Source organism: Schistocerca piceifrons, unplaced genomic scaffold (assembly GCF_021461385.2).
Source record: "Schistocerca piceifrons isolate TAMUIC-IGC-003096 unplaced genomic scaffold, iqSchPice1.1 HiC_scaffold_523, whole genome shotgun sequence".
Classification (NCBI taxonomy): Eukaryota; Metazoa; Arthropoda; class Insecta; order Orthoptera; family Acrididae; genus Schistocerca; species Schistocerca piceifrons.
Window position 1 is genome coordinate 1 of NW_025728759.1, and position 12586 is coordinate 12586.

The 12586-nt window shown below is 45.3% G+C and overlaps 1 protein-coding gene across 1 annotated transcript; it reads right to left on the bottom strand.

Annotated features, from left to right (window-relative positions):
• Positions 1-6: 6 nt before the first annotated feature.
• On the bottom strand, positions 7-8341 carry LOC124753083. Its single transcript, XM_047249014.1, has 6 exons — positions 8234-8341; positions 6459-6611; positions 5510-5725; positions 3458-3730; positions 3087-3314; positions 7-1391 (listed from the first exon to the last, which is right to left on the bottom strand). Exons 2-6 carry the CDS (start codon positions 6591-6593, stop codon positions 894-896), a joined length of 1350 nt encoding a protein of 449 aa, XP_047104970.1. The 5' UTR covers positions 6594-6611; positions 8234-8341; the 3' UTR covers positions 7-893.
• Positions 8342-12586: the final 4245 nt, after the last annotated feature.

Consider the following 12586-nt stretch of genomic DNA (forward strand, 5'->3'; position numbering starts at 1 on the left):
GTTGCTTCTATTGCTCACCTGAATGACGTTACGTAACTTTTGGTGTATATGCTCGGGACGTAATTGCGACCGTTGGTCCCGTCAAAGCACACGTGGAACACAATACGTAATCGCATTTTGTATAGCAATTGAGTTATCTCTGCGCTATACAGCAGTTTTTCTTGACACTTTTTAGCATGCAAATTACCATTTCTTTTGTTTACCATTATTATATGTTCACAAACATACGACTGAACTTGCGTATACCAAATATAGCTGACAGGTATGTGGAGCGCACTTTTTTAAACAGTTGACACATATTGTAGTTCAGATGAAGAAACACGGTGGTATCACAATGCAGCAGCTCATATTCCCGGGAAACAGCTGCAGAAGCACTTTATTTCGGGGAATTAAACTGTCGTGGAAAAACAATACAGATGAAAAAGTTTATAGGTAGAGCGCACGTTTACCATAGAAAGTTGATAAGAAAAACATATCAGTGTTATGGGAAGAGAGACTGAAAGAAATAGCAACATAAAGCGATGATTAATGCAATGATTTTATGTAAGAAGCGGTTGGTTTAGCTTCTACTGATAAGCTACCGGCACATCACTCGTAGCGCTGCACTTCTCGCAATTGGCAGACGTTAGCTCCCTAAGCACAGCAAGATTTCGCGACACGCAGTCGGCCGTAGACCCCTCAGCGCCGGATACACGGGTGTGGCACTCTGACGACGACGGTGCGATCTGATGGCGATGTTCCATTTACACGGCACAGAGCTGTCGGTAACTTGAGATTGATGCTCGTCTGTCAAGCTCTGGCGATGCTAGTGATCTTAGTCCGGAGGCTGTTGGACACTCGGAAGTCGGGTGCCGATGAGAGGTGGGGGCCAGTAGTGAGAGGTAGCCACTGGGTTAGAGGTCCTCGGCGTCGAGGACTCCGTCGGCGTGCAGGTCGTGCAGCACGTCGATGAGGCGCTGCTCGGTGAGCGGGTCGCCGAGCGCGACGTCGACGGAGCCGATGCAGAGTAGCAGCGCGAGCAGCTGCGAGCGGCGGTAGTCGGCCTGCAGGCGCTGGCGGTCGTAGGCGAGCTCTCGCTGCACGTCGAGGCGCAGGCTGCGCGCCGCGGCGGTCAGCGCCGACCAGTAGCCGTCGAGCAGCTCGGCCGTGCGCTCGCGCCGCAGCGCCGTGCCCACCGAGCTGACGAGCAGCAGCGCCACGTCGTTGGTGGGCCGGCTGTACGTGACCATCTGCCAGTCCAGCACGGCGCACTCGCACGCGCCGCCGCTGCCGCCCGCCTCCTCCTCGGGCTCGCCCCCGACCACGCCCCCGCGCTCCCCCTCGTCGTTGCCGCCGCGGAACAGCAAGTTGTTGCACCAGAAGTCTGTGTGCGTTATCAGCGCCAGAGGCTCCTGCCGGCACAGTCGATTATTTTGCGGGTCACAGACATCTAGTCTAAAACCATGATTATTTGAGGAAACTTATAATAATTTAGACGTGCACGTTGGGGGAGGGGGGCAAAGGAGAGAGAAGTGCCGTGTGCAGTTACGTTCACGTGATGTACGAAATGAGCAGTTGATCTGGTTGGAAGCAGGGCCGCTACTAGGTGTTTTACCGCCCTAGGCGAGAATTGAAAAATGATGACCACCACCACCACCACCACCACCCGACAGCCTAACAATGCAAATCTCGCATTGTTCGTTTGGTTATTAAACGAAGGTGGCCAGGCTTGCTTCTTTCCTGGTGACAGTTCTCAATTTTTATCCTTTGTTCTAAATTCCTTCAATTTGAAATTACTTTTTTCCGCCCCAAAATTTTGCGGCCTTAGGCCGCCGCCTATTCTTTCCTTATGGTAGAAAAGGCCCTGGTTGGAAGAATGGAATAGGTAAAAAATTGGTTCCATTGGACAGCAATGAAACCCTACTTTTCTATTAAAACTGCCCTGTAAGTATCATGTTCGTCGCATTACTAACTCGTCACGTTTTGGTAGTACATTATGAGGCTGGTACAATCGTAAATCCAGATGTTTGAAGTTCATAATACCACTGTCAATTCTAGAAATTTTAGAAAAAAAATCTTTTTCTCTATCCGAATTCCGACCCTATCCTGCCCAGTCATATCGATTCAGTATCTGTTTGAACGAAGGCAGAACATGAATGTTACTAGCAGCCAGTTCACCCACATCCATTTGTTGTGACACCTCCCAACTATTTCGGAGTTCACGCCGAAACGAATGAGTTCCCCATCTTTCCGCGTTACCTCAGATTTGGGTACAATGTTACTAAATAACGTGTCTCCCATCGGTAAAAATTTACACTAGTGGTTGTCAAAAGTAGACACTTGATTCTGTTTCAACCTGTATTTACTTCCAAAATTATTAAGGTTAGTTGGTTCAAGCAGACGCATAAAGTAGTAGATGAGTGTTGTTATTTAGGCAGCAAAATAACTGATGATGGCCCAAGTAGAGAGGATACAAAATGTAGGCTGGCTATGGCAAGAAAAGCGTTACTGAAGAAAATAAATTTAACATCGAATATATAGACTCAAGTGTTAGGAAGTCTCACCAGCTGCGACATAGTCGCGTATACGAACAGTGAACATTCATTAGGAAGTCTGTTCTGGAGGTGTTGTATGGAAGCGGAACATCAACGATAAACATTTAGAGAAAAAAGAGAATAGAAGCTTTGGAAATGAGGTGCTATAGAAGAACGCTAAATATTAGGTGGGTAGTTCATGTAATTAATTAGGAGGTACTCAGCAGAATTGGGAGACCAGAAATGTGTGGTGCAACGTGACTATGAGAATGGATCTGTTGACAGGGCATACGGCACACCCTGAGACATCAGGTGATCACCGATTTAGTACTGAAGGATAGTGTGAGGGGGTAAACATTATAGAGGGAGACCAAGAGATGAATACAGTAAGCAGATTCAGAAGGATGTGTGTTGCAGTAGTTACTTCGAGATGAAGAGGCTTGCACAGGATAGAGTAGCATAGGGATCTGCACCAAACCAGTCTTAGGACTAAACACAACAATTCTAGGTCAAGATTTTTATTTGATATCTTGGCTAAGCAGTGGTTAAGAGGGTAAGTGTACACTCAGTCACCTGCGGCGCGAGCAGGCTGGCTATGATGTCCTTGGTGCGGGGCCGCAGCGCGAGCAGCGCCGCCAGTACGGGTTCGAGACCCGGGCGGCGCTCGAGAAAGGAAGCGAGCTGCGGCAGGCCGCGCTCCACCAGCTGCTGGTAGGAGTCGGTGGCGCGCGCCGTCTGGAACAGGAACGGGTACCGCTGTGGCAGCGACACCGGTCCGCTGCCCTCCCCGTCACCCTTCACCTGCAGTCATGAGAAAAAGGGTGTTGTTCGTTACTAATGCTGCTCGGCATTCTGAAGAGGTTCGGCAAGGGAGGAAACAGTTCGCTAAAAAAAAAAAAAAAAAAAAAAAAAACAAACACGTTGACAGAGTGCAAAGCACTGACCTTGAGCGCCAGCGAGAGGGCGTGCAGCCTGGCGACGGCGGCGAGTGCGGCGTGCGCCTGGCGCAGCGAGAGTCCGCGAGAGAAGTCGGCGCCGCCGAAGCCGCGCGCGCGCAAGTCCTCCAGCACGAGCACGCTCTCGCCGTCGGGCCCGGGCTCCGTCTCGGCCTCCGGAGGGACGTAGCGCGCGTGGTAGCACTCGGGGATGGGCAGCCGCACCGCGTCCGCGCCGCTGCCCGCCTGCCGCCGCGCGAACGCCTCTAGCTCGGGAACCACCTGCAGCCGGAAGCGCCGCGTCCGGCGCGCTTTTGTCACTGCCGCGCCTACCGTGCATGTTTTGTTCACCAGTACAGCGCTCAGCTAAAGGCGACGCGTCCGACGCCGCTGCCGGAGCGCTGCCAGCAGATCCGGCTCGTTTATGGCGCGGAAGGCGACGGCTCTCTCTCCAATTAAGAGGTCGTGGCCGGCAAGCACTGAATGACATCATTCATCTATCTCGGGTTGCTATAGTGTCTGTAAACGGAAGCGCGAGCTGGCTACTCCTCACTTCGTCTGCGACTCGCCGCATTTTAACTGGGTGCGTTCTGCGCATTGTCAAGATAGCACGAGCCGGTTTATAAATGGACTACCCCTCAGTTTTAAGTGAGAATCAGACGACTCTGGTTCTTGTTCAAAGATTTTATGTTGTTCCGACATTCTGTGTAAACTGTCAAGACGTGAGATTTTAGTGCGTGCATAGGATGGTTGGCTCAGCCAGTCATGTAAGTGATGAGCCAACCTCAATTTCCAGATTCACAGTTCCGCGGCTTCAATAGTACGTCTTAAGACAAGGGCTGTGGCAACTTTTCTTGTTGGCGTTTGAACCGTTAGGAGTCTCTCTCTCTCTCTCTCTCTCTCTCTCTCTCTCTCTCTGTGTGTGTGTGTTGTGTGTGTGTGTGTGTGTGTGTGTGTGTGTGTGTGTGTGTGTGTGTGTGTGTGTGTGTGTACGGAGAGGGAGACACATTAGCTCAAGCCTTGTCTGCATGTCACATTTTAACCACATTCATCTCTTGTAGTATTCGTAATGGAGCTGATAACCATGACGTTGAGCAGCGCGCCTTTTGAATCATTGCTGACGTAGTGCGCAATTACGCCTGGGGAGTGTTTTCCACTAAACAAATTAATAGTATACGGAAAAAAATTAGTAACTAATAAAAGTAATGCATGGAACTCAGACTGAGTCTACGCATATAACGTTGCACTGCAGTGCCAGAGTCTGTTACAGTCCACGGCAGAGGCGGTGTTTTTACGGACAGACCACAGCTCCTCCTGCAGAAGCGCTACCCGCTCTTTAGTTTACAACTTTGGGTCGCGTTTCATGGCGTTGCACACACAGTCCGGATAGTTGTTCACGTACACGCACGCGCGCGCGTGCGCGGAGGTATCTCGAAAGTGCTGTGTCGCTTATCGCTTTGTACACAGCTCTTAGACTTCCGCGTTGAATAGTATCGCCATGTAACTGACTGAGTGACCAGAGAGGTTGGAGAAAAGCATGGCCATATTGTCAGCAATACAATGAAGTGTAGTCAAACACTGTAGTGTTCAAACCAAACTTCATGACTGCTGTACTTAACCACTCTCCTACGCCTAGGAGCTCAGATTGAACTGGTACATTGCTTGAATTGTCTACATTACTTGGAGGATCACAGCTATCACTGCTCTAATCTGTCGAGGGCAACTTCATTCAGGAGGAACGCTTAACATCGTGAGCTTGTGCAGGTGTGGCTGCTCATTCGTCATTGCCCCTATGAGCCACGACACTGGTTATCGCGTCACCGAGATAACTGTTGATTATCTGATTTGTACGCTCTCCTAAGCGACAGGTTAGTCGCGGCATTATAAAATTTGTTGGCTAATCTACATGCTGTGGAACACTGCCACGGTTGTAGACATTGAAAAGTAATGCCGCATAAAAAAATGTGGTAGAGGTCAAATGCTTGCAGTAGCTGTTTGCACTAGAAAACCCGTTTGAGGCGCGAAAAGAAGGTGAAGACGTGAGGGAAGAGAGCAACGTACCTGGGTGTAGAATTTGATTTCACGCAAGTCGAACTGCGCTTCGGTGACGAAGTATCTGCTGAACGGCTCCCTGGGCAGCAGCTTGACGATGAGCGCGGCGGAGCGGTCCGCGGGGTCCGCCTGGTGGCGGTAGGTGGCGCGCACCGCCACGATGTCGCTCAGCACCGCGTCCGCCGCGTCGCAGCCCGGCCGGATGCACATGTCCACCACCTCCACCTGCTCGCACGGGGGCGGTCAGGGAGTGGAGGGCCGACTAGGCGTTAGGGGGGGCAAAAACTGTGTCACAGTGTGTGGTTTGTCTTCCCCGACACCACGAAACGAACGTGTAGTGCACTGGTTTATAAAAGAAGGTTGTCATTTTGCATTATATTCCTAGAAATTTTGTTGAATTGCTCAGTGAGTATTGTGTAAATAGTGTCAGTACCTTTTGAGCACCACCGCACTCTGAGTGTTGCAACAGCGTGTACGCCACTTCCATTGTAGTTTTATGTCGGAATAGCACTGTGTTAAGCGTTCATTTAGTGTGTCTCGTCTGGTATTTAAGCAGCAAAGAATCGAGGAAGATATTACATCTAAAGAGCGAAGAATTTGCGAAATAAATAGCTGCAAAGCTGAGAAAGAGAGAGGACACCGAAATGGCTACACACGGACTTATGGCGTAACAAAGAGGATTTTGAAAATAACTTTGGACGTTGATGGGTCACGCTCATTTGACTTTGTTTTAGCTATCGGTTTTTTGTTTTCACAAGGATAACTTAGAGCAAAGCAGCCGTAAGTTACTCCTGTTACAGCTAGGATACCAAAAGTGACATTTTGAGGTATGATTCCGTATTCTTTGATCAGATAATAGCATTCCGTGTTGCTGCAGTTGTGAAAAATTAACTACTTTCATTCCAGACTATACGGAAAACACACACACACACACACACACACACACACACACACACACCTGCTGGTGCCCCTTGTGCGACGCGATGACTTCGGCGATCCAGGCGCTGGTGACGGGGCACTCCTCGCTTTCGTCTTCCTCCTCCTCGCCGCAGCTGCTGCCGGAGCCCTCTGCGCTGCCCCCTTCCTCAGACATCGCGAACCCGCTCTCGACCTGCGGGCAAACCGGCTTACTCGCCTGCTTCTGTTAGATCAAAAAGTTGCAGGATGGAAGGCGTTTCTGTTGCACATTCAAATACGTCAGTCAATAGACTCTTCGACATACCTGTATCGTAAGGAAAAGACATTGCCTAAGTAAACCCTAGCTTGCTTTGTAGCGTCACTTGTTGGACATCAGATATCGTGACGCCATCGGTTCTTCTGTGCGGCTCTGTGTAACTAGTGCGCTCGACTGTCATGAAAGCGTGCCTAAAATTTAATTTCTTGCTCTCAGGAATCGTGCTTCTGGTAGCCATGGTAGCAATTAAGTTTGATTTATTTTACCGCACTCTAGTAATAAATAGACGAGTCATCTTTTAGTTAATCAGAATTGACATAAGTCATAGATATGTACGCTCGTTACTATCTGTAGTAGAACCGTGATTTCCTGTCTCGAAAATCCGATATTTTAATGCGGTGATAATAAGTACGGCACACAAGAACCGCCCTTATCACAGGTTAGTCGTGCCTTTTCTTGTGGTAATTGCTTCTGTCCAATCCAAGATTCAGGTTGACTCTGCAGTTCTATCTACACACATGTAATATTTCCCTGAAATATCCTGTTACAGGGAGTTGGATTTCTGAATAGCCTCTCCTTTGTTGCAGATGTAAGAACTTAACTATGCTTTATTCTTTGTCCCTAAATTTTCAAATCTCGTTTATTAATTTGATTTAAGCAGACTAAATTGAAATTGCGATAGGTATCAAGACTTAAGAGCAGTGCTATATTTCGAAGGTAAAGGTATTTGTGTGTTGTAGTCAGGAGAAATTGGCTTAAAAATTTTGTGCGTAAACAGGAACAGTAGTGGGTGCTAAAGAAAAGAAATGCAGGTGCACAAAAGGTTACTGGATCACTCCATCTGATAAGCTCCGATAGTTGACGCGTGTACAGGTTATTGCGGCAGGGCATTAAATAGCTGCGCTGGCGTTATCGACAGCTCAGATGAGTCACGGGCGGCGACCCTTTCTGCTCTTTGCACGCAACACCGGCTGCCGACTTCCGTACTCGCGCTCTCCGCCATCGATTGAAGAGGAACCCCCCATCGTGTCCCGTTACCTGAGCTTCACGCATTCTAAATAGCGACGACGCGCAATCGCCGCTGTCGATTCTTTCTACTGCGGGTGGAAGTCTCCGAAACTGGCTGGAATGCAGTTGAAAGTACTCCGTTAACGATTGAAGTTTAATTTTATCGTAGACATTTGACATCCGTTCAACCATACGGGCGTGGAGATATGAAACAGTAGAAGGTTGTGGAACATTAGTGAGGAAAGATGTACGGCTGAGCTGAGATTTCCCAGAATGTTTTACTAGAAGAAAAGAAATGCACAGATAAGTTATTTCAGGGTTAACCTGCAGCAGTTATCTCGAACAAAATACCCGTAAGTATGTCACAGTGAACGTGGTACGTGTACGGAGAGTGAGATTTTCCTCCATTAGTGTGAAAGACGAATGGGTGTGGCATAGGCGCTCGTCGAAAGTGATGAACTCGGGTGAAAGTGGTCTAGAGTGGCGGGCGCGAGCAGAGCAGAGCGGCGCGGTGGCGGCTGGGAGGGGCCGGAAAGGCCGTTGTGACTCACCTGCTAGTGCGTCCCCGGAGGCACGTGGGCAGCAGGGCCGCAGTGCGCGCGTCCAGCCTGCGGCGCGGTCTCGGTGAGACTGGACGGCGCGGACTGTGTCGCCGCGGCGAGGCGCGCGCAATCGATACAGCCAGCGCCAGCGCCGCCCAGACCGGCGCTCCCCCTACCCCAACCCATCACCCCTCAGCGCACCGCTACTACCGCTCTCGATACGCCGATCGCCGTACTCCGTAAACCGCCGTCATTCCCATTCACTGACAGCGGCAAACCGCATTCTAGCAACAATGGAAACTTGAAGCGGACGCGCTGTGGTTACCGTTTCCTTTCTCTCCTACCCCTCAACTTCGTTCGTTGCTTATCCAGGGCCGATGCTAGATGTTTCGCCGCCCTAGGCGAGAACTTAAAAATGACACCCCTCATTATTCCACCATTTGCCTCACCGATACCCCATCCACCCGATGGCACAACAATGCAGATCTCCTGTATATTTTTAATCATTAAACTAAGGTGACAACACGCCGTCATTTTCTAGGGACAGACCTCAATTTTCATGCTTCATCCCCAGTTCCTTTAAAACTGATAGAGGACAACAGATGCCCACAATTTCTTACTTTTTGTCCGGAACTTTTGAAATTTCCCAAAGTAATTGAAATAGGAAGAATGTGCTGAACATATTAAATTAGAACTCCACTGAATATACAGGTGCAACCAAATTTGACATCAAATACTTACTTCAATTAATTGCAAGAAAATGAAATTGTAAAAGGGTGGAACTATTTTCTGTTACAAATCAGATTTTCCTCGAGTTTAGAAATTATGCTGTACTGGTGGGAGACATACTGAAGCATCAAACTAAATCATTTGGATAATTGTAGTGTTACTTCCTTTCTGTTTTAATTGAAATGTTTTTAGAATAAGGAACAAATCTAATCTTTTACAGCATCCACTTTCTTGCTATTAAATACAGGAATGAGCCTTGTTTGCATTTTCCATCAAGTGTTCTACAACTTCTATTAGCCGCTCAGTCAGTGGTCCTAAATTAGAGACAGCAGCTGCTTCTAGCACATTCAGTTGCTCACAGTGGTCGTTAAACTGTAACTAAAAAAAAAAAAAAAAGTTATGCACATTTTTTTTCACTGAAGCGTTTCATTAAGCAAAGTTATTGGACTTGGTACATTCGTTCTTCTGTACAACAAATTTTTGGCTTCAGTTTATTTTTCTTGTACAGAGTAACAATGGAATTTCAGTATGTGATCAAAATTAGCTTTGCTTTTATGTGCTGTCCCATATGAGTAACATTGAAAACTTGTCGGAAGAAATACTCTGAATGACAGTACTTCATTCTTATTTCACATGAAATTTATCACTTACATTAATTGTATGTTTACTGGACAATCATGATAAAATGCACAAATTCTTTGTTAATTTTCAGTGCTTCTGTTTTGCTTTAGTTTTGAGGCAGGTAGAGGCAATATGTTTACTGTCAAAGTAACTATTTATTAAGTAACTGTTCAGTATGCTTTTCAAAACAATTCAGTGATTTAATTTTTACTCTTTCTGATTTTCTTTCTCCTCATTTGCTCAGTTTTTTCGCTTTTTGATTTGAAATTAATTTTTTCTGCCGTTTGTCGCCTGTAAAAATTTTGCTGCCTTAGGCGACTGGCTACTCTTGCCTAATGTTAGAAACAGCACTGTGCTTACCTTACCCTCCGCTTCTTCCTAATCATTGGATCGTTCCGTTGCTACTCGACGAATATTCCGGTGGTAGCATTTTTTATATCTATGTTACAGTCACACTTAGCAAACCACTATGAAGTGATTTGCTAATGGTACTTACTATTGTACCACATATTAGGATTTCTTTCTGTTCCATTCACATATGTAGCACGAGTGGAATAACTGTTTCATAGCCACTTTGCACATTTTAGTTAATATTTTCTTCACAGTACCTATGAGAGCAATATGTAGGGGTCTGTAATTTATCTGTAGATTCTTCACTTATAACTGGTTCTTGAAAGTTTGGGAGTACCCTCTTCTCAGATAGTTGGCTTCTATAGTAATGTGTTTCCCAGTTCACATTTTAAAGCTTTTCTGTGACGCATCTTCCATCAGTGAAACAAACCTGTGACCAGGTATGCTACCCTTTGATAAGTTGAATACCTCTCCTTAGTCCTTTTTGCTATGGGTCTCAACATTCAAGCAGTATTCTAAGATGGGATCAATGAATGTTTTGTAAGCAGTCTCACTCTGTAGATTGACTCGGTTTTCCCAGCAAGTGAAACAGTGTGCTGCCAGCTTTACATAGGGTTTTTGAATATACACTATGTTCAAACATAATGAACAAGAATTATTGACAAGTAGTTAGCACAGATTCAAAAAATATTGTTCTTGTGAAACACAACTAGCTCTTAATTCTCATGTAGTAATGAGTGCTATTGACAGGCAATGGCAGGTTGGTTCCATATTTTTAGATGTTCCTCATGCGCAGCTTCTAGTCAAATTGCTTCCCTATGTAGTATCGTCTCATTTGTGAGACAGAGTTCACGAGTTCCTATCAGAAAGGTGACAGTTTCGTTGTAATTGGCAGAAAGTCATTGAATAAAACAGCAGTAATATCTGTCGTCTCCCAGGGAAGTGTTGTAGGCCCTCTTGTTCTTGACTGACATAAACGATTTAGGAGACAATCTGAGCAGCCCTCTTAGATTGTCTGCATCTTGTAAAGTCATCAAATAATCAAAACGAATTTAGTCAGGATATCTGCCTGGAGCAAAAAGTGGCAATTGACCCCTAAATAATGAAAAGTGTGAAGTCATCTACATGAGTACTAAAAGGAATCTGCTAAATTTTGCTTATACGATAAACCACACAAATCTAAAGGTTGATAAATTCAACTAAATTCTTAGGGAGTACAATTACAAATAAATTAAATTGCAATGATCACATAGGTAATGTTGTTGGGAAACAAACAGAAGACTGTGATTCATTATCAGAACACTTTGAAAACGCATCAGGTCTACGAAAGAGACTGCTTATACCAATGCTTTTCTGCCTTCTTCTGGGATATTGCTATGCATTGTGGACTCCATATCAGATAATAATGACATAGGACATCAAAAAAGTTCAGAGAAGGGCAACTAATTTTGTATTATCATGAAACAGGGGAGAGAGTTGCCACGGATGTAATACACAAACTGGGGTGGCAATAATTAAAACAGGGCCTTCTCAAGAAATTTCAAACAGAAACTTTCTCCTTAGACTTAACAATATTTTGTTCGCTCCCACCTACATAGGAAGAAATGATTACCATTATAGAATAAGAAGAAGTCTGAGCACGAATGGAAAGATTTAAGTGTGTGTTTTTCCTCATACACTGGTCGAGGGTGGAATGATAGAGAAATAGTTTGAAGCAGTTTGATGAACCTTCTGCCAGTCACTTAATTGTGAATTGTGGAGTAATCGCGTTAATGTAGATCTAACTTGAGCACTCTGATCATTCGATTTTCTATGCATACAAATTATTACACCAAGACGTTTATGCAAATTGACAGAATTAGTTATAACTAATAATTATTTTTATTACATGTTACTACTGTTCAGTGTTTAGTAATTTGCACAGTTTTACATTCAGTTCATTTAAGGCAAGTTTTGAATCTTTGAACCAATTTGAAATGTTATTGAAATATGACTCAATTGGAGACAAGATTTTTCAATAGTCACTTCTGCTTCACTTCATGAACCTCCATATAACATATCATGCTGCATTTTCTCTACCGAGAAATTTGTATAACATTTCTGCTTTTACTTTGCTGTTCCTCATTTCAGTTTGTCTTCATCTTTCATCTTTCAGTGAGTGTTTGGACAGTATCTTTGGTGCCACTTACAATCTTTACTCATGACCACAGTTCCTTTGGGTTTCAATAGAGGTAATTAGATAAGAGTTTGGCATGGTTGACAAATATGTAATCTCATTGTCCATATACTATTCACTTTATCTACTGCCTCACATTATATCCCTCTCAGACTTCCACTTTATATAACTGTTTGCCATAATTGACACTTTTGTCTACCAATATTACATAAGTGGCCCATTACACATATGGCCTGTCTTGTGCTGATCACTGCCTCTACTAACAACTGTCTGACTAGAAGAGAAATATCATAAACCTCTGATTATCACAAGTTATTATTTGTTGTTGTAACTCAAATTTTGTCCTCGCAACCTTAAGTTATTCATTATTTCCTTTCTGGGAATAAACCAGCTCACACATATTGTACAGTCTGCAGTATTGGAATAAGTCCTTCTGGTTTTCCAGGCTGATCTGTTTGAGGTTTGTAAATGTTATCTGAGGTCTT